The sequence below is a fragment of the Epinephelus lanceolatus genome, chromosome 18 (genome assembly GCF_041903045.1).
Source record: "Epinephelus lanceolatus isolate andai-2023 chromosome 18, ASM4190304v1, whole genome shotgun sequence".
Classification (NCBI taxonomy): domain Eukaryota; kingdom Metazoa; phylum Chordata; class Actinopteri; order Perciformes; family Serranidae; genus Epinephelus; species Epinephelus lanceolatus.
In genome coordinates, this window is record NC_135751.1 from 9735944 (window position 1) to 9758631 (window position 22688).

General features: G+C 40.2%; 2 protein-coding genes across 2 annotated transcripts; both read right to left on the reverse strand.

Moving 5' to 3' along the window:
• Positions 1-9793: 9793 nt before the first annotated feature.
• Positions 9794-13912, reverse strand: LOC117268357 (heat shock 70 kDa protein 1-like). The gene is made up of 2 exons (XM_033644720.2): positions 13802-13912; positions 9794-11924 (listed from the first exon to the last, which is right to left on the reverse strand). Exon 2 carries the CDS (start codon positions 11899-11901, stop codon positions 9982-9984), a length of 1920 nt encoding a protein of 639 aa, XP_033500611.2. The 5' UTR covers positions 11902-11924; positions 13802-13912; the 3' UTR covers positions 9794-9981.
• Positions 13913-18184: 4272 nt separating this feature from the next.
• Positions 18185-20254, reverse strand: LOC117268901 (uncharacterized). The gene is made up of 3 exons (XM_033645650.2): positions 19734-20254; positions 19275-19557; positions 18185-19125 (listed from the first exon to the last, which is right to left on the reverse strand). The coding sequence occupies exons 1-3, from the start codon at positions 20237-20239 to the stop codon at positions 18466-18468; spliced, it is 1449 nt and encodes a 482-aa protein (XP_033501541.2). The 5' UTR covers positions 20240-20254; the 3' UTR covers positions 18185-18465.
• Positions 20255-22688: the final 2434 nt, after the last annotated feature.

Below are 22688 nucleotides of genomic sequence, written 5' to 3' on the forward strand. Positions count from 1 at the left end.
TGGTCAAGCTCCGTCATATCTTAGAGAGCTCATAGTGCCATATTATCCCACCAGAACACTGCGCTCTGAGAACGCAGGGTTACTCGTGGTCCCTAAAGTCTCCAAAAGCAGATCAGGAGCCAGAGCCTTCAGCTATCAGGCTCCTCTCCTGTGGAATCATCTTCCTGTTACGGTCCGGGAGGCAGACACCGTCTCCACATTTAAGACTAGACTTAAGACTTTCCTCTTTGATAAAGCTTATAGTTAGGGCTGGCTCAGGCTTGCCCTGTACCAGCCCCTAGTTAGGCTGACTTAGGCCTAGTCTGCCGGAGGACCCCCTATAATACACCGGGCTCCCTCTCTCTCCCTCTCTCTCTCTCTCTCTCTCTCTCTCTCTCTCTCTCTCTCTCTCTCTCTCTCTCTCTCTCTCTCTCTCCCTCTCGTATTCTATTACTGCATCTTGCTAACTCGGCCATTCTGGATGTCACTAACTCGGCTTCTTCTCCGGAGCCTTTGTGCTCCACTGTCTCTCAGAATAACTCATACCGCAGCGGTGCCTGGACAGTGTGACGTGTGTGGTTGTGCTGCTGCCGTGGTCCTGCCAGATGCCTCCTGCTGCTGCTGCCATCATTAGTCATTAGTCATACTTCTACTGTTATTATACACATATGACTATTGTCACACAAGTATGCTGTCTGATATTAATACATACTTTCAACATATTGTACCACAGTAGCCAGAACTATAACTATAATATTATTACTTTCATTAATGTTGTTGTAAGCTACTGTCATTACCTGCATCTCTCTCTCTCTCTCTCTCTCTCTCTCTCTCTCTCTCTCTCTCTCTCTCTCTCTCTCTCTGTCTCATTGTGTCATATGGATTACTGTTAATTTATTATGCTGATCTGTTCTGTACGACATCTATTGCACGTCTGTCCGTCCTGGAAGAGGGATCCCTCCTCAGTTGCTCTTCCTGAGGTTTCTACCGGTTTTTTTTCCCCCGTTAAAGGGGTTTTTTTTGGGGAGTTTTTCCTTATCCGCTGTGAGGGTCTTAAGGACAGAGGGATGTCGTATGCTGTAAAGCCCTGTGAGGCAAATTGTGATTTGTGATATTGGGCTTTATAAATAAAATTGAATTGAATTGAATTGAATTATTATCAGTCTTCTTATGATGTGTTTTATTTTTTGTTGTCCTGCATGTGTTCGTATTTCTCTAAGTGAATTTATGCACAATAAAGAACGTGATAAAAGGAGGTATACTGACATTTATGTGGGCAAACACAGAGACCAAAAAGACTTCAGTATTCAACCAAGAATTCAACCAAGATTCATTGTTGAGTCCAAGTGAACATTTGTGCTCAATTTAAAGAAATTCTCTTGAGGCGTTCTTGAGATATTTCGTTCACAAGGATGGGACGGACAACCTGAAAACATAATGCTTCCAGCCACGGCTATTGCCAGCGCCGCGGCATAAAAATCTCAGTTATTGAATTAAAATTATTGATGCGTTGATCTGTTCATCACCTTAATGTTGCAGAAAGGTGGAGCTTGTTTCAGTAACTACTGGATAGTTTTGAAATAGATAATAATATGTTTGTTGATTACATTTTTCATAACCAGAATCCTGAGATGAGGTGGAGCAGAGTTTTTAGAGTAGTCCAATAGTGATGTGAATCTACAGATGCAGGATCCTGTATCTGCCAGGAGGGGGCACTATAGGCCTATACAGAATTTAACAGCCCCTAAACCCTAGACTGTATGTCATATAGTCTATGCACTGTACTGTGCATTTGTCACACAGTCTGAATTATTTTAAAAACTAGTACTGGAAAATGTGTTTCTTAATTTAATTAAAAAACTTTCTGCGCGTTTTTTTTTTAATGTGCCTTTATGCTGTCAGTAAACTTTCTATCAAACTCCCCAACTGCAGATGCCAAGTTCTCATGTTAGTCCCCACGATATGGGTACAATGCTTTATCTTATATACTGATTATGTTGCAACTCAGATATCACATTGTTTCCTTAGCAAAATGCATTACTGTTACTGACAGGATTTTTTTTAAAATCAGTATTTAACAACGTGTCATTGTCCTGTTGTGCCTATACCCCCCCTGTGTTTCTGGTTGATCCTGTTTGTTCTCTCTGCCTGTGTGTGCCTTGGCCCTCAATCAGCACACCTTCAACCCACCCACTCATCAAACTCCTGCAGTAGCCTGACTCATGGACAGGTACAGTACAGGCCAAAAGTTTGGACACACCTTCTCATTCAATGCGTTTTATTTATTTTCATGACTATTTACATTGTAGATTCTCACTGAAGGCATCAAAACTATGAATGAACACGTGGAGTTATGTACTTAACAAAAAAAGGTGAAATAACTGAAAACATGTTTTATATTCTAGTTTCTTCAAAATAGCCACCCTTTGCTCTGATTACTGCTTTGCACACTCTTGGCATTCTCTCCATGAGCTTCAAGAGGTAGTCACCTGAAATGGTTTCCACTTCACAGGTGTGCCTTATCAGGGTTAATTAGTGGAATTTCTTGCTTTATCAATGGGGTTGGGACCATCAGTTGTGTTGTGCAGAAGTCAGGTTAATACACAGCCGACAGCCCTATTGGACAACTGTTAAAATTCATATTATGGCAAGAACCAATCAGCTAACTAAAGAAAAACGAGTGGCCATCATTACTTTAAGAAATGAAGGTCAGTCAGTCCGGAAAATTGCAAAAACTTTAAATGTGTCCCCAAGTGGAGTCGCAAAAACCATCAAGCGCTACAACCAAACTGGCACACATGAGGACCGACCCAGGAAAGGAAGACCAAGAGTCACCTCTGCTTCTGAGGATAAGTTCATCCGAGTCACCAGCCTCAGAAATCGCAAGTTAACAGCAGCTCAGATCAGAGACCAGAGTTCTAGCAGCAGACCCATCTCTAGAACAACTGTTAAGAGGAGACTGCGCGAATCAGGCCTTCATGGTCAAATAGCTGCTAGGAAACCACTGCTAAGGAGAGGCAACAAGCAGAAGAGATTTGTTTGGGCCAAGAAACACAAGGAATGGACATTAGACCAGTGGAAATCTGTGCTTTGGTGTGATGAGTCCAAATTTGAGATCTTTGGTTCCAACCGCCGTGTCTTTGTGAGACGCAGAAAAGGTGAACGGATGGATTCCACATGCCTGGTTCCCACTGTGAAGCATGGAGGAGGAGGTGTGATGGTGTGGGGGTGTTTTGCTGGTGACACTGTTGGGGATTTATTCAAAATTGAAGGCACACTGAACCAGCATGGCTACCACAGCATCCTGCAGCGACATGCCATCCCATCCGGTTTGCGTTTAGTTGGACGATCATTTATTTTTCAACAGGACAATGACCCCAAACACACCTCCAGGCTGTGTAAGGGCTATTTGACCAAGAAGGAGAGTGATGGAGTGCTGCGGCAGATGACCTGGCCTCCACAGTCACCGGTCCTGAACCCAATCGAGATGGTTTGGGGTGAGCTGGACCGCAGAGTGAAGGCAAAGGGGCCAACAAGTGCTAAACACCTCTGGGAACTCCTTCAAGACTGTTGGAAAACCATTTCAGGTGACTACCTCTTGAAGCTCATGGAGAGAATGCCAAGAGTGTGCAAAGCAGTAATCAGAGCAAAGGGTGGCTATTTTGAAGAAACTAGAATATAAAACATGTTTTCAGTTATTTCACCTTTTTTTGTTAAGTACATAACTCCACATGTGTTCATTCATAGTTTTGATGTCTTCAGTGAGAATCTACAATGTAAATAGTCATGAAAATAAAGAAAACGCATTGAATGAGAAGGTGTGTCCAAACTTTTGGCCTGTACTGTAAGTGTATAGGCTACATGAAAGGAATTTGACTACAGTTTCTCTCATTGTACTTAGACAAGATAAACTTAACAGCTAAGGTATAGAATAGACAGTATTTATCGGCTACATAGCATGCGGGAAAAATAGGTCTATACATCAATATTATATAAAAATGTTACATGTATCACAACGCACCAATGACCCACAATGAAAATACAATACAATAAATAAAAACGTGGTGGAACGTAAGTAGATTTGCTTTTGTACTGCACAGACATGAGGTACAAACTTACCTGAGTGTTTCTTAATGGTGCCTCCTACTTCTACTCTATGACATATCAGAGGGAAATATTGTACCTGACTACATTTATCTGACAGCAAGTATGTTACAAAGAAGATGAATGCTCTTTCTTTGATTAAATGCTGGAAAAACTAGAACATTTGTTTATCCAGTGTGCACATGTGACACTGTTTTGGGCTGATTTTCAGTTGGATCTTTAACCTTTTTTTTTGGAAAGGAAACTGTACTTACAGGACATGATTTGTCATTAATATTTAACTATGTGTCATGGTCCTATTGTGCCTGCACCTCAGTCCTTGCATCTCTGCTGTTCTGCCCTCCCTGTGTTTCTGGTTGGTCCTGTTCTCACTTTCTTACTGTTTTTGCTCACTGAAATAACTTCCCGAGGCACTAAATGAAACTGGTTATCACAGGGGTTGTTGCCAGATCCACTATGACCACATGGGCCACATAAACATAAACAAGTCAGTGGAGATAGATAAGACAGAGATCTGATAAGTGTCATTCGGGCTTACATAAGATCATATTGTAAACACTATTGTCCATGAAGTAAACATTTGTCAAGTAGAAAAGCTACCATTGCTTTTGCCCTGTAGGTCGATTCTGTTGTTTGTTTTGTCAGCTGACAATTACATAGTTGCTGTGGCAGGCTGACAGATTACACTCCATAGAAACTGCTGTACCTGCCCTCACTGTTACATGTTAGGTGGTGCACTGAGATGGAGCGGACCAATGTATTTGTCTGTATGTGGCCCCTCAACCAGCACACCTGCAACTTAACCACTCATTAAGCTCCTGCATTATATAATGGACAGGTATGTACACGTAAAGGAATTTGACTCCAAAGCCCAACAAAACGTAGTCAAACGTTAAACAGACTCTGTGGTGCCTTGGACACCCTGCTGTGTTACGCAAGCACACTGCGTAAGGCTGCGTCTAATTCTGGCCTATTCAGTTTTAAGGAGCTTTATTTGCATGGAAAACACACGTTTGCATTTCCAGAGCAAATGTGAAACAAAAACCCTAATGTGGCTACACTGAGTAAAGATCGAGGCCTAGTAGAGTGTACTTTATGTACAGTCGCTGCTGACTGGGTAACACCTCTGACACACCCATATAACAAGAGAAAACATACAGTACCTCAAAGGCCAGTGTACACTGTGTCACCACATCTCAGGGAAACATGTCGTTCTCCCTGGAAACCATAGCAAACCTGTTTTTTTTGCATTGCTCTTAGTACTTACACAACATAGACATAAGGTAAAGAATAGACAGGACGATGTGAAAAAAAAGCTATTTATATAAATCTGATATAGATATGTTATATACCCTATATAACATAACGAAACACCAATGACCAACAATTAAAACTGAATAAAAATAAATGTAAAAAATGGTGGAATGTCAGTGCATTTACTCAAGTACTGCACTTAAGCACAGATTTAAGGGTTCTTACTTTACTTGAGTATTTTCTTTCCATGGCACTGTCTACTTGTACTCCACGACACCTCAGAGGAAAATACTATAGCTTTTTACCTGACTACATTGTAGACAGTCAGAAGATTAATGTTCTCTCTGTAACAGTGGAAACACTAGAAAATTTGTTTATCCATTGTGCAAATGTAAAAATGTTTAAGGCTGATTTTTCAAACATTTTTGGAGAGAAAACTGTACTGAAAGGACACAATTTATTATTAATATTCAACAGTGTGTCATGGTTCTGTTGTGCCTCCCAGTCCTAGTGTTTCTGCTGTTCTGGTCTCCCTGTGTTTCTGGTTGGTCCTGTTTGTTCTCCCTGTCTGTCTGTGTATGCGTCTCTGGGCCTAAGACCTTTTTTACGGCAGACATTTTGTAACGTCATAGTAGGAAAAGCAAAGTTAATATATTAAGCACACCTTCCATTTAAGGGAGACCTTGGTGTTGTGCATGCTGGCTCATTGGAATAACGTAGACACTTAATAGAACTTATTTATTTATATTTGGAGGAACTGTACAGCACTTTGGTCAACCGAGGTTGTTTTAAATGTGCTATATAAATAAATTTGATTTGACTTGAGTCATTGTTCGTGTTAACAGTTTCACCTGAGCTCTTCCTACAATGACAAGTCAAAATGTCTGCTGGGAAAAAGGTCTATTTCACTCCTGCTGCCCCTCAACTAGCACATGTGCAACCCATAAGTTCCTGCATGATGTAATAGCCAAGTATGTACACGTCAACACTCTACATGTAAAAGGACTTAAGGGCTACACTCAGCCCTGCCAAAATGTAACAAAACATGTATTTAAACAGAAACTGTGGTGATTTTAACACCCTACTGTCTTATGCACTGTCATTTAAAATGGCGGGTTTTCATTTGTTTTTATTTTGAGAGGTTTTCTTGACATGGGAAACATATGTTTACATTTCTAAACCAAGTGTTAAATAAAAAAAAAAGTATGTACAGTAAGAAAAAAAACTAGGCATACTATATAAAGCCCGTTTCACACTGTTCACGCCGTTTTGAGGAAACATGTCATTCACCCTGGAAAACGTAGCAAAAGGCTGCACAATGTTTTCAAAATGAACAGTTTTTTTTTTTTTGCATCTCATTGTACATACAAAATAGACATTACAGCTAAGGTAGAGAATAGACATGACTATTATGTGTAAGCTACACATTTGTGGAAAAAATAGGTATCTATATAAATACTATATACAGTAGACATATTATACAAGTTCTTCACTTAAGTGCAAATTTTAGGTACTTACTTTACTTTAGTGTTTTCTGTCCATGGCACTTTCTACTTCTACTCCACTAAATCTCAGAGGGAAACATTATACTTTTTTATACTTTTTACCTGGCTACAGTTATATGACAACTTCACTTACATTACAAATTAATATTTTTGCACACAAAACACAGAGGAGTCTTTAAAACAATTAACTGGACACTGTTTTGATTGGTGAATTGATTATTTTTATGTAAAAACATTTCATGGTTTCAGCTTCACTAATGTGAAGATTTGCTGGTTTTTCTTTGTAATAACTGTAATAATTGTAATGTATTAATAATAATGTTGAGGTTTGGACTGTTGGTTGGACAGAATAAACATTGTAACATTGGGGGCGTTGGTAGCGTAGTGGATAGTCTCGCGGCCCTTTGCTGCATGTCAGTCCCCACTCTCTCTCTGTCTCCCCATTTCACTCTCTGTCCTGTCAATAAAGGCAAAAAGCCCATAAAAATAATCTTTAAAAAAACAACAACATTGTAACATTGTAAATGTGTCACTTTGGGCTCTGAGTTATTTTTATGGCAATTCTCACTATTTTTACTTAAAAAAAAAACAACAAAAAAAACAAAGTTCAAAATGAGCTCCACTTCAACTAACTACAACTCAGGCCCCGCTAGTGTAACGCTGCTTCAGTCAATGTGTTATTGTGTGACTTTGGTGAATCTAAATGAACCCTTTTAAAAGCCAAAGTCACACAATAACACAAACAAACTAAATGATTGAGGCAGAGGTAAACCAGCAGCTCTTGTGTTCAGCAATGTTAAATCACTGATTTTATTCGACGGAGTCTGGCTTTAAAGAGGGTGATATACCGGCTTCATTTTCTATGTGGAAATCACTGTCTGACATTAAGATAAAGAGGTGAAATCATCCTAAATATAGTGTAACTCATACTATTTTTTATTCATTCATTTTCCATAACTTCTTATCCTGTTGGGGGTTGCAGGGGGGCTGGAGCCTATCCCAGCTGACGTTGGGCAAGAGGTGGGGTACAACCTGGACAGGTCGCCAGACTATCACAGGGCTGACACATAGAGACCTACAACCGCTCACATTCACAGCTACGGACAATTTAGAGTCACCAGTTAAGCTGCATGTCTTTAGACTGTGGGAGAACGCCGGAGTACCCAGAGAAAACCCATGCTGACATGAGGAGAACATGCAAACTATGCACAGAAGGGCTCCCCCACCCTGGGAGGTGGCAAGGGGCAACCCTCTTGCTGTGAGGCTACAATGCTAACCGCTGCACCATCGTGCCACCACTATTTTTTTTTTTAAGTTGGACTTTTTTGGGTAGATGAGACACATTTTGTTGCCGGCCCCCATCCACAGTAATACGTTGCTTAGCTTAATGTTGGACTCCGACCTGCTTCTCCAACCTGGAGGCGTGCCGACTGACATGTAATATACTGAAGTACCCCAAACAACACCACTTCACAAATCTGGAGACACAATCTGTGCATCATAGCAGCCCAAAAAATGTTCCATAAATGTGATTTTAGAGGAGATACTTTCAGGTGTAAAAGCCACTGAGGGACTTGCCTATGAATTTGATCAAGTTTTAGCCAATCTAATTGCAAAATATTTACCCACTGTTTATAATGAGGCTACCTGTAAGGAAGAGTTATCCCCATCAATTAGGCAAAGACATCTCATTCTAACTCCCAAATCAAAGAAAGATCCCTTACTCACTGATAACTGAGACCAATTACACTAATTAATAATGATTATAAAATGACTGCCTCCATATCAGAAAAGCAACTAAAGACTGGCCTAAATGAAGTAATTGAAAAACCTCAATGTGGATTCATATGTGGCTGTCAAATTTCATTGTACTTACACAAAATGTATAGGCGTCAAATATTATATATAAATATGCTATATCTATAAAAAGCACAAATGACCAACAATACAATTAGAATAGAAATAAAAATAAATAAAGTGGTGGAATGTCAGTGCATTTCCTCAAGTCGGCTACTTCCCTTGAGTAAAGTTTTGAGGTTCTTGTGCTTCACTTGACTTTTTTCTTTCCATGGTACTTCCTTCTTCTACTCCATCACATATCAGAGTGAAATATTATGCTGTTCACCTGATTACATTTATCTGGAACATGACAACATCTGTTTATCCAGTGTGCATATGTGACAATGTTTAAGGCGGATTCTTTACTTGTATCTTAAAACATTTTTTGGAAAGGAAACTGTACTTACTGGACATGATTTGGTATTAATATTCAACAATGTGTTATGGTCCTGTTGTGCCTGTACCTCAGTCATTGTGTTTCTGCTGTTTTGCCCCCCCTGTGTTTCTGGTTGGTCCTGTTTGTTCGCTCTGTCTGTCTGTGTTTGTCTGGGCGTGGCGCTCTATTCCATCCTGTGGCCCCTCAAGCAGTACACCTCCAACCCACCCACTTATCAAACTCCTGAATTATGTGTACACGTGAAAGGAATTTGACTCCAGTTTTTTGCATTGCTCTCACTGTACTTTAACAATATAGACATAACAGCTAAGGTAAATAACAGACAGTATTATTATGTATTAGCCACACAGTATGTGAAAAAATAGGTGAATACAGAATATATATGCAACAGGGACATAATTTTTGCAGATTATTTACAGATTATCTGTCTCATGTAGACTAAAATTGTGCAGATGTATAGTTTAGACAAAGACAAAACAGACCTGCTCTAAAAAAATTTCAGGAGGCAGTAACTGCACCTTTCTAGACAGTTTTTCCTCTATTAGTACCCATGCATGGCTGTAACTCATCTGCTTTAACTCGTTCTATTTAAACATCTTTGTACTGCAACTCTTCCTACTTTATATGAAACCACTGCACAACAACTTCCCATCTTCTAAATGAATGATTGACTTAAGCTACAGACCAGAACAATAAAACCAAAACAACAAAAAAATAAATGTATGTGTTATCTTTATTGCAATTTCCAGCAAGGGAGTGATGAAAAGTACATGAGGATGGCACTTATTACCCAAAACTTTTATCACAAATGTAATGATGATAAAAACATATGGGTATGAGGTATTTAGTTTTAGTTGTATTTCAGACAGTCCCAGTGATAACACAGACCATATGAGGGCCATTTTAATCCACCTCCTCGATGGTGGGCCCCTGGGAGCTGGCTCGTGCCTGCTCTCCAAAGCTGCTTGCAGGCATTCTTCCCTGGTACAACTTGCTGATGACGGGGCTACACACTTTCTCCAGCTCTTTCTGCTTGTCTTGGTACTCCTCTTTTTCAGCCAGCTGATTGTTCTCCAGCCAGGTGATGGTCTCCTCACACTTCTCAGTCACCTTCTTCTTGTCCTCCTCGCTAATTTTGTCCTTCAGGTTCTCGTCCTGCACACTGCTCTTCATGTTGAAGGCGTAGGACTCCAGGGAGTTCTTGGCAGAAATTCTGTCCCTCTGAACGTCGTCCTCAGCTTTGTATCTGTCAGCCTCCTGCACCATTCGCTCGATCTCCTCTTTGCTCAGTCGGCCCTTATCGTTGGTGATGGTAATTTTGTTCACTTTGCCGGTGCTTTTGTCCACTGCAGACACGTTCAAAATGCCATTGGCATCCACATCGAAGGTGACCTCGATCTGTGGGACCCCACGTGGAGCAGGTGGGATTCCTGTCAGCTCAAACTTGCCCAGCAGGTTGTTGTCCTTGGTCATGGCTCTTTCCCCCTCATAGACCTGGATGAGGACCCCGGGCTGGTTGTCAGAGTAGGTGGTGAAGATCTGGGTTTGTTTAGTGGGGATGGTGGTGTTGCGTTTAATCAGGGATGTCATGACTCCTCCAGCTGTCTCAATACCCAGGGACAGAGGTGCTACGTCCAGCAGCAGCAGGTCCTGGACGTTGTCGGAGGTATCACCTGTGAGAATGGCGGCCTGGACGGCAGCACCGTATGCCACTGCCTCGTCTGGGTTGATGCTCTTGTTCAGCTCCTTGCCGCTGAAGAAATCCTGCAGGAGTTTCTGAATTTTGGGGATTCTGGTGGAGCCTCCAACCAGGACCACGTCATGGATCTGTGCCTTGTCCTTTTTGGCGTCCCTCAGGGCTTTCTCCACCGGCTCTAATGTTTTCCTGAACAGGTCAGAGCACAGCTCCTCAAAGCGAGCCCTGGTGATGGAGGTGTAGAAGTCGATGCCCTCAAACAGAGAATCTATCTCAATGCTGGCCTGGGAGCTGGAGGACAGGGTTCTCTTGGCCCTCTCACAAGCTGTGCGCAGCCTCCTCAAGGCTCTCTTGTTCTGGCTGATGTCTTTCTTCTGTTTCCTCTTGAACTCTTCCATAAAGTGGCTGACCATGCGACTGTCAAAGTCTTCTCCACCCAGGTGAGTGTCTCCAGACGTGGCTTTGACCTCAAAGATACCATCTTCAATTATCAGTAGGGACACGTCAAAGGTGCCTCCACCCAGGTCAAAGATCAGGACATTACGTTCTCCTGATTTGCTTTTGTCCAGGCCGTACGCGATGGCGGCTGCTGTCGGCTCATTGATGATCCTCATGACATGCAGTCCTGCGATGACGCCTGCATCTTTAGTTGCCTGTCGCTGGGAGTCATTGAAGTATGCTGGGACTGTGATGACTGCGTTGGTTACCTTTTGGCCGAGATAGGACTCAGCAATCTCCTTCATCTTCACCAGAACCATGGAGGAAATCTCCTCAGGGTAGAAAGCTTTGTTCTCTCCTTTGTGTTCCACTTGAATTTTGGGCCTCCCTTCATCTCCCACCACCTTGAAGGGCCAGTGCTTCATGTCCGCCTGCACCACTGAATCATCTATCTTTCTTCCAATCAGTCTCTTGGCATCAAACACAGTGTTGCTGGGGTTCAAAGCAGCCTGGTTCTTGGCTGCGTCCCCAATGAGCCTTTCGGTGTCAGTGAACGCCACATAGCTGGGGGTGGTCCTGTTGCCCTGGTCGTTGGCGATGATTTCTACTTTTCCATGCTGGAAAACCCCCACACAGGAGTAGGTGGTGCCCAGGTCGATGCCGATTGCTACACCTTTAGCTGCAGACATCTTGGTTGTTTTGAATTAGTGCCCTAAAGTGTTAAGACAAAAATTAGAAAGAAAAATGTAAAAAGTAAATACATACAGTAACCATCATAACATTATGAATTAATCTACAGAATCTTGCCCATCCTTAGTTGATTCACCTTTTTTTTTTTCTTTTTACTTTTTTTTTGTTATAAGTCAGTTTAACCTTTGTGAATTACTGGGGACATTTTTGGCTTTCTCATTTTCCATTTTTGATCATTTCGGCTGTGTTAATGCATGTGGAATACATTTTGACAAGGGTATGAGGGTTTTTTTAAACTTTGGAAGTTCAACCTCAGCTATCTGTCAGAAAATATGTGGACTAAACAAAGACACTCAGATCCTTAAGGACAAAAATGCCCCCATTGAAACCCACTGAAGCCCCAACATTTGATACCATGGCCATTACAGAATAAAGTCATGCAATATTTATATCAGGCTTAATCTGGAGCCTTGGTTTCAAAACTGCAGCTTTAACTACGTTCCACCAGACTGAGCCATTTTCTGATATTTGTCCTATGGGGCAAGTATATGCTATTTTGCTAGTTTCCACTAGGGGCATTGCTGCTGTATTACAGAGCTCTGCAGGCTGATGTATGTTACTAAAATAATGGATGTGTGTTCATATGGATCTTGAAGACTGGTGTGTGTGTGTGTGTGTGTGTGTGTGTGTGTGTGTGTGTGTGTGTGTTGTTGTAGGGGTGTAGGTTACTTGTGTGCCTAAATGCAAGTGTATGTGATTGCATGACCTTATGAGTAGAGTGCAAGCAGTTCTCATGACATTTTTTTATTTGTTCTGAAAGTGATTTCGTATTGTGCTTTATTTCTAAAACAAAATAAGGTAATAGGGTTGTGGAAAGTTTGAGGGGTAATAATTAGAGAACCTTTGGAGGGTAATAATTATTAGAAGGCTATAAACGTTTAAGGGTAATCAGAGTATTAGAAAAAGCAATAACATTTTATTCTATTTCATATATCAATCTAATATTGCAATATTAGATATTTTACTGTTTTTTTAATATTACAAAAAAACAAAACCAGTTGTTGCTAATGATTGCCATTTCCCCAACTGTTGAAAAATAAGAATATAGTATAAAGTATAGTATACAGAAAATAATTTTAAAATCTGTGTGTTTGTTGTTGTTTTTTTCCTACAAAAAAACAGTGGCACTATGTTAACAAACTTCCAGGTTAAAAGTCCGAAAATAACTAAACTACATAATAACAATTACATGACATGATAGGAATTTTGGTACGGCACAAGGGTTACTAAAATATATGTCTGATGACTATTACTGAAATGATATCCTCCAAAAAATGGAATTGTCATTAGTGGTCTGTGCATCATTGTCAAACAGCACGGTAATTATTATTTTAATGCCAAAACTTTAAGACATTATCTTTCCATGAAACACTGGGTATTGCTGTTAAAAAGATTAAAATGTGTGTTCACACAATAGACCTACATACTTTTGAGTTTGATATTGGGTCAAAGCAACCAGTAATTTACTACGTGGCTGTTCTTTACAACACTATATATTACTCACAGTGTAAGTGACATTTTTTGTGGAGTGGAGTGAAATTTTAATTTCATTCAGTGGGCTATGAGAGCCCCTCAAACCAATGACTGGTATTTCGTCAATTTGCATTTTTCATTTTTAGGACATGAAGTTATGAAGTTCAAAGAAACAAATATTTTTTAGACATAGCTGCTCTTTAAAACAAATATCTGAATTTAAAGCCTAGAGGAAAACTTTACCACAGTAACTTATTTTAATCGCAGCCTAAAAATGACAGTTTCTCTAAGGGCGTCTGGTGAAACATTCATAAAATTAATGACTTAGATTTATATTTTAGAAGACAACAGAAGCAGCATACTTACTGTGCTTTAAAGATGAGAACAAAGAGAGCAGATAAACAGGTTTCTGCTTTGTAGTGCTGTGTGGCTCCTCCTGAAGATGTCAGTGATCTTGTTGTCTGAGGGTCTGAATGCAGGTGACTCAACCACCAGCACTTTATACTTTCCTCACTCCCCTCAGGCTACTTCTGGATCTTTCTTCTGGCAGTAGCCAATAACAGAGCTCAGCGTGATGATGTAACAGTAATTTCAAATGACCAATGGGGGGCGACTGTACTGGTTTCAAAAAGAAGTCCGTTTACGTGTAAGTCAATTAGAAAATGACCCTACTTCTCATTCACAAGTTTTACGTCTTTTCAAAAACATGATGTTCGTGATGTAAAATATGACATCATTATGAGTAAAATAGACAATAAAGAAGGGGTATGCTTTGGGGCATTGCAACCACAGCAACTTGTCTATTTGGTGTAGCGATATGTATCCCTGGCTCTGTGTGTGTTACCGTGAACTTGCTTTATGGTGACGTCTGTGTTTTCTCCTTAAAACTTTGACCCTCTGACAATGTGTTTTCAGTTCATCAAAGTTAATTGTTCGCCTAAAAATATCTTGTTAAGAGTCAGCTGTCCATTTTTTTCTCGGAAGTAACTTTACTTTGTGTTTTGAGTCTGATTTCGGCAACTAAAATTAGCATCCCACTTTATGTTAATTAGTTTGCTCAACAAGCTAAACAAGCTTGCTCAACAAGCTAGTCATTGAAATTGTCCACAAGGACTTCATGATAGTTCAGAGTAACTTTTAGGGAACTTAAATGTGGTTAAAACGTTAATGACCAATCCATCAATCAATCAATCATTTATTTGTAACAAAGTGTCAAGGTACAACTCCAGTGAAATGCAAACCCGTCAGCTTCTTCAGTTTGTGCAGTTTTTTAGTTCTTTTTTGGCTTCTTCTTACATTGTAGGCTGCTGCTGCTTTATAAAAATTATAATTTATATGATTTATACATTTAAACAGGCCATAGTTGCGATTAGGTAACATTACTAGGAATGTTCTACTTAATACTGTGATACATGATAACATCAGTCCTCAGCTGAAGTAGACATTCTTGCACCCATCCTGTCAAGCTGGTTTATGTAAATGACTCATTGTGATCCACCATATCTTACTGTCCTATTGTCTTTTACTGTAATTCAAAAGGTATCCACACTGTAAGGCCTGAATGGCAGGTGCTAACAGAAAGGGATACCTCATGTATGGAGCAGTGACACCAGAAAACCACTTCATTTCAGCTTCCCCTGATAAAAGGACAGACCAGCTTTTTAGTTGTTTATTATTTCCTGTTGTTAGTATTCAAAGGTTCAATTTCTTACCTTTGACTTAATTTCTAATGTTAGATGGGTTGTGGTAATGACATTTTTATTATTACTAATTCAGCGATGGATTAACTCTAGCACAGTCACCACCTTCAAATTGTGGTGTGTACTTAAAATTTGATGGTTAGATGTCAAATCAGGTTGGTTTTGTAACTGATTCAGCATGTCCTTGTATGTTTTTTCATTTAATAGAGACTTCCAAAATGTCCATGTAGTACAGCTTATGTACATTCGTTTCATTCATAGCTTCAGTTATTGTAATCAAAACGTGTTTAATGTGCCTTTGTAATTTGAGAGTTTGTTATATTGAATTTTAAATAAACCTACAGTGATTAACAGTACATGGTGCATTTTCCATAAACAACCAGATTTACCATATGCCTTGTAATGAATCAAACAGGACATTTTGATGAATTAATGTTTTCAGTATCATTAAAATTGGTAATATAGATCACATAAGGGAAGCACAAACTGTAATGTCTTTCAGTGTATCCTTCATTGTTAATGTTCAAGGACAGCAGCATTTGATAAAACACTCCTATTTATGCTGTTGATTAAAGCTTATAGAAATAGCCTTCTAATTACTGACAAATTCTGGCAATTCTGGTGTTCTTGATTACAATACTGTACATGCTGCTTCTGTTGATTCATACTAGATGAGCACCATAAAATCCACCAACAAACTTGGAATAAGAGCTTCGTAAATTCCTTTACTGCACATCAAATACTGGATTAATTGCAACAACTGATATCCATCAACACCACGGGGAAGACATAACAGAATGTAATAATTGGGTGAATTAAATAATGCAGCGTGCAATTCAAAAATCATTGAGAAACTTAAAATACAAAAGTAATACTTCAGATATAGCTACAGCACATGGTGCAGCATGTTTGAACACTCTGAGTAAAGTCCAAAGCCTGTGAAGGAATAAAAGCTGTCTTAACAATTCAAGTGAGCATATAGCGCAATAGTTATTGATAAAGCTATTGCAGCAGTCCATAAGTAACAGAGGTAAGGTGCAAATTGTCCAAGAGGCATTATTCATCATGAGTCCTTGTGTGTGAGACAGTTTCTATGTAGCAGGCGCACAGTTTGGGTGCAGTTCTGTCTATTTATATCAACATATTACATATTAGCATATACTTGGTTTACTTAAGTCACCATGAAAGGGACAGAAAGGCAACTGGGCTGTGAGAATTTGAATTTAAACTTGCCCCAAGAACAACCTCTCTCTAAATAAGCAATGCTCTTGGATAAGCACACTGATATTCACTCTAACAATTGACAATTACCATGTTTTAAACTATTTATAATTTGTTACAGTTATTACATTTCACCGTTGCTGAAGTTGGGCTTTAATGGACTCAGCTGAACTGTTTAAAACATTTTATTTCCCCTAGTGATGAAATTAACTCCTTCGTGCACAAGAGCCCAGGAGTGTCAAACATTATGTGAAGGTGATATACAAGGCTGCCACCTAAACAATGAACATATTTAGCCATAACACCGTTGTCAACCTTTCTCGGATCGGCACCAGCCTTCCACCTGCATCTCTGGGTGGTGCTAGAAAGAAATTACCCTCATGTTTTTTATTGGTGGGACGAAATGGACACTTGAGACATCTTTCAGGTCATTCTCGCTGCAGCAAATGATGATGAGGACAGCCGGGTCACGGTACTTTAGCACCCTCTACTGGAGGAAGTGCAACTTACCAGTCAACCCACACGGCTCAAACACTGCAGTCTACTTATTTCAGGTGAGAGCGCCAACTGATTATTCTGTTTATGATCATAACGAAACCTTCCCAGCTCTCTCAGCCTCGGGTCTTCTCCCTCCACAATCAGACCTGTTAAAAAATCAGTCCTGCCGCTCATTCACACCACAATATGTAAACCACAGAAGCCTAATGTTACACAGTTTAACTATAAAGGTCCCTTATTGTGAAAAGTCAGATTTCCATGTCTGGAGCAGGAAATGATGCTATACAAATAGTGTGAAAGTATCAAAACACTTAGTCCACAGAGAAATGCACACAGTCCATATTCACAACTGTGCGCAGAAACAAGGCGTCAGGACTTTCATGAAGTTGTGATGTCACTACTTTTGAAATGGGTCCTAGTATTTCTTGTTGGAATGTTTTACAGTGTATGTGAATGACAGGATTTGGGTCCATGTTCACTTCCTGTCCTAAATCCTGTCATTCACATACACTGCAAAACATTCCAACAAGAAATACTAGGACCCATTTCAAAAGTAGTGACATCACAACTTCATGAAAGCTTGATTCTACTAAAACCTTCTGTAAACAAATAATATTACTTTTATAGTGGTCGGCTGCCTGGTTCATATCAAGCTAACAAGGAACTTTAGTCTGTAAATGTGCATTACAGTAGACTAAACCCCGTGTAATAAGGGATAACACTAACACTAGCCAATGTTTGTTTACCCTCTTGCACCGTTTTCTTTGTCTTGCCAACAGGTCCTGCTGGTAACAACCACGCCTACATATGAGGGTACTGTTTGCAGTGGGAACACTAGGGTCTAGGTACCGTTTCTGGTTCCAAGGTACCATACCATAACGTACCATACTGTACTGCTCGGTGGAAACGATCTTTCAGAGAGAAAATTGCTGTGTTGTGTTTTGGACAAAGGGTGATTACAGGTATATTCAGGCAGACTTTTCTGAGGCCAGCATATTTTTTAATGCTTTGCAATAGGAGCACCACATATTCATGCTGCACTACAAATGCCAGTGGTGTGACGAGGCACTGGGCGTGAATTCTTCACCAAGTCCAGTTAATGGTTTCACTTTTGATTTGATTTGAGCCATTGTTTACAGTTTTTCTCGATTGTCAACACACGTTTCTCAATACAATAACGGCTTTCTCAATACTGCACACACAAAACTGAAAACTGCACACACAAAATGCTAAACCTGACACTCCCTTTGCAAGAAGACTCTTGCCATCAAATCTCTAAATTGTGTTCACAAAATGGAACTCATGTTTTCATTTGCTACACACAGTCGTATTTTCCAATGACACATACCATTCATTGAGCACACACAACTAAGCTTTTGCTGCACACTACCAAGCATTTACAGCACATTGTAGTGCAAAATTGAAAACACTATTGTAAAATGGAACACACCATATGAATGACAATGACTCTGGAAAATAAGATATTTCTCCTTTTGTAAAAATGACTCAGTGTAGCCTACTTTTTTCATAAAACAAACTTACTGTAAAACAGCACACAAATATGCAGCCAAAAATGTCTTTTTATTGTACATGATTGAGGAATCATCATGATCAAGCATCATCATGCCTTCGGTTTCTGTCAGGCCAGAGGGCCTCGTCCACATCACAGGCGATGTTCTCCCTATCTAGACATCTCTGGAAGAACCGCCTTGAGTGGCGCATGAATCCCTGAATGGACTCGAGGTTGACGTCACCACAGGCTTCTTCCATGGCCTGGACGAGTGGGACCTGGGTCTGGGGGTTTCGCTCATACACCTTCCACCTCCAAGCAGAGAAGAACTCCTCTATGGGGTTGAGGAATGGAGAGTACGGCGGGAGGAATAACACCGTAAAATGTGGGTGGGCCTGGAACCACTGACGTACAAGCAGAGCCCGGTGGAAACTCACATTGTCCCAGATGACAACATAATTAATTCTTTGTGGATCATCAGTGTGATCTGGTGGAACAAGTTGTTTGTGGAGGTCATCAAGGAAGGCCAGCAGCAAGTCTGTGTTATAGGCACCAAGATGTACATGGCGGTGCAGGACACCATGGTGATTTATTGCTGCACACATGGTTATGTTCCCACCACGCTGGCCGGGGACCCCAACAATGGCCCGCTGGCCTATGATATTTCTTCCCCTGCGCCTTCTCTTGGCCAGATTAAACCCAGCCTCATCTATGAAAATATATTCATATAGTTCATTCGCCGTATCAAGCTCCTGGATTCGCTGAAACAAAAACAGAGAGAATGCAAGTTACTGTATGGACAGAGAGGTCAAAAGACACTGTAGAAAAGGAAAACAAAATATATTGCTGTACATCACAGGTAGGCTACATTACCTGTATGTCAGTGCTTACTGTAATGTATGGGACTTACAAGCACAAAGTCGCGCCGTAGCTCCTTCACATGGTCTGTGTTTCTTTCGAACGGGACCCTGTAGACCTGTTTCATAGCTAATGAATTCCTCTTGAGGACACGGTCCAGTGTAGACAGGCTGACATTCTGGATCGTATTAAAAGCTGCATTATCTGCTAGGATCTTCTGTTTAATTTGTCTTAGGGTAATTGCATTGTTTTCACGAACCATGTTCACAATTAGGGTCTCCTGCTCTGGTGTGAAAACACGTCTTTTTCCCCCACTGTGAGGTTGTCTTTCGGTCCTGCAAAATATAACTACTGTGAGCACACTGTATTATATTGAAATGCAGTATTGTATTACAGTACACAGTATATACAGTACACAATGTATACAGTACACAAATACATAGTACACAAATGCTGTATTGTTTTACAGTACACAAGACAAATAGATTTATAGTAAAGTATAAACTAGTACCTGTTCTCCATCCTGAATGTTCTTATGATGGCACCAACTGTGAATCGGCTGAGATTGGGCTGGACCCTCAAGCCAGCCTCCCTCATGCTCAAACCATGGTTCAGCACATGGTCTATCACAGTGGCCCGAATCTCATTAGATATAATGGTTCTCCTTCTTCTTACTCCTCCTCCTCTCTGTCCTCCTCCTCCTGCACCTCTCTGTCCTCCTCCTGCTCCTCTCTGTTCTCCTGCTCCTCCTCTCTGTCCTCCTCCTCCTGCTCCTCTCTGTCCTCCTCCTGCTCCTCTCTGTTCTCCTGCTCCTTCTGCTCCTCTCTGTCTTCCTCCTCCTCTTCTCTGTCCTCCTCCATGTCCTCCTTCTCTCTCTCCTCCTCCATGCCCTCCTTCTCCTCTCTCCTCCCCTCCTTGTCCTCTTTCTCCTTCTCCTTGTTCTCCTCCTTGTTCTCCTCCTCCTCCTCTCACTCTTAGACTTCTCCTTCTCTGGTTGCTCTCTTCAAGGTTCTCCATTGTTCACCAAACACAGAGGAGGAGGCTCAAGGCACTTATATGCTGCAGTCCTGATTGCTAATTCATCACCAGACCTCAATTTGTTGAGTTTTGAACACTTGTGTGTTGTAGGTTGATACCACTGAATTGTCACATGAGAAGTGTGTGTAACAACAGAACATTGTGTGTAGTGTTTAGACAACAAGGTGATGTGCAATTGGCGTCAGAGCGTAAAGAAGGAAAGTCAGAGTCTAGGGGAGTCATAAGGGAGTGTGAAGTAGTGACAATTCGGGTCGAGCAAATGGTACGTGAAGTTAAGGTTGTGCAAATTGTGCCAAGGTTTAGATTTTTGTGTGTTAACAATCGTGAAAAACTGTAAGATGTCCTTTAAAAGAAGAGTATGTGGGGCATTCCTTTATTGTGGAGGGAAGACTGTTCCAGATGTTCCTCCCCATAACAGACAACACATTTCTCCCAATAGTGCGCCTGTGGGGAATCTATGTATGTATAACAATATCAAACATTAAGAAAGAAAAGCACAAAACAAAAACTAATGCAGACAACATGAAAGTGTACAAGGGAGGTGTTAACCTAGACATAATACACCTTATTTGTTTTAATTACATATCATTTTTCCCATTGTTTTAGAGACCTGGAGCTTCAAAACAGTAGTCAAGTGCCCTTTTTGCAATTTTTTTAAACATTTATTTCTTTTAATAATTTTATATTTCAGTTTTAAATTTGGCCCATAGCATCGATTCCTATTAACAGTGGGTTGTCTACCTAACAACTACATTTGAGTTGAGTTCCTGCCCCTTCCTCTTCAGCTTCACTTGTGGCAGCCACATGCAAATCGAGCACCCTGCAGAGCAGCATCTACATCTCCCTGACCTGCCTGTCATCTGCCTCTGTCATGGACAACCAAGTAACAATAGTGTTTGCCCTGAGCCTCGGCAGTGTTTGTCGCTGTTGTGAAATTAAACCACTATTAAAACATCTCAATACAGCCAGGCTACTGTAGACAAGAACCCACTATTAACAACAAGTGAGCTAGTCTGGCGTAAAAACCACACCGCCTCCCTCCAACTCTCTTTTAATAAATAGTAATATTTCAGTTTTGTGTAAAGATTTGTTGATTGTGATTTTTATTTACTTTACAGAGCACTTCAAGATGCACAGTGTGGTATTGTTTTCTTTGTTTTTGCCTATTATAAATAAATGATAAAAGCAGAAAGTGAATGTGTATGTGTAGCAGCTGCTAGGTGTATTTCTGAAAGATATTTTGACACCGCACGTGACAGCTAGCCAGAAAGTTCCCAGCTCATTACTGTGTGTACTTAGGCCTCAAGCTCAAGAAACCCTCTGGTGTTGGCAGATGGAAACTTCTTGGCATGGTGCACTTTGCATGTGCATAATTTTTTGTGTATGCAAATAAAAGAGAAAAAAATTCTTCTCCACGGCACTTTGTGAGCTTGTGTTTACTACATGGGAAGCCGTGTACATGAATTCATGAACATGGAGCTCTCAGAAAATTTCCACTTATGAGGTAGTTTATACGATGTGTGTTCATATGGTGTCTTCTCATAAACACAGTAAACGAGATCCCAGGTCAATGTGTCATTTGTTTCTACAAGCTTCTGGTCAAACTGAGAAACTGGTAGAGCAAAGACTATGTTTAAATTAAATAAACTATAAAATAGGCCCACAATAAATTAAAAAAACCTACAAATAAAATGAGACAGACTGCGCAGATATAGCCTGGATAGGTAGAGCAGAAAGACATGTAACAAATTAGTAAGCACAATCAAATAAATGTATACACAAATCACCAAAATATCCAAAACCATTGTTTGAATGGATCAAATTGAATTATTTGTTCCTAATTTTCCATTATACATGTATGGGCTAAGAAGCTTCAGCACTGTATTGGTGAGGATCTACAGTACTTGACTGGGATACATATTTTTAATTTAATCTAATTTTTGTAAATGTTAAAATTTAATTTTATTTATTTTTTTACTTTAATTTTTAATTTTTAAAATTTTTAATTTTAATTTTTTATAATTTATTAATCCCCCTGAGGGGAAATTAAATTTTTTCACTCTTTTGTCATTAACACACAAGTCCGAAAGCCACACATATGCACAAACAGGACCTATATATGCACAAAGTGGAGAGATGTCAGAGTATTAGAGAGTATAAGATATTGTTCTGAATTGGGCTATAATGCATAATGAGTACTTTTACTTTTGGTTCTTCTACCTTTATTACCAGAAACAAACAGTATTAGTCTTGTTTTGATACAGACACTCAGACGCCCGCGACGGGTGTCACAGGTCAAAGAAGGTAATGATAGCCCTAGCCAGCACACTTCAGGCTTTCAAAGTTTAAGTGGTTTATGACTGGGGCAGGTTCAAAGCAGGTACTTTAGCAACAAGCCAGCGCCTGGGGCCCCAAAATATGTAAGGTT

Coding starts and splice junctions, on each gene's coding strand:
- LOC117268357 (XM_033644720.2), bottom strand. CDS start 11,901: ATGTCTGCAGCTAAAGGTGTAGCAATCGGCATCGACCTGGGCACCACC.
- LOC117268901 (XM_033645650.2), bottom strand. CDS start 20,239: ATGGAGAACCTTGAAGAGAGCAACCAGAGAAGGAGAAGTCTAAGAGTG. Junction 19,558..19,733: donor ACATTCAGGATGGAGAACAG/GTACTAGTTTAT, acceptor TATATTTTGCAG/GACCGAAAGACAACCTCACA. Junction 19,126..19,274: donor TACGGCGCGACTTTGTGCTT/GTAAGTCCCATA, acceptor TTTTTGTTTCAG/CGAATCCAGGAGCTTGATAC.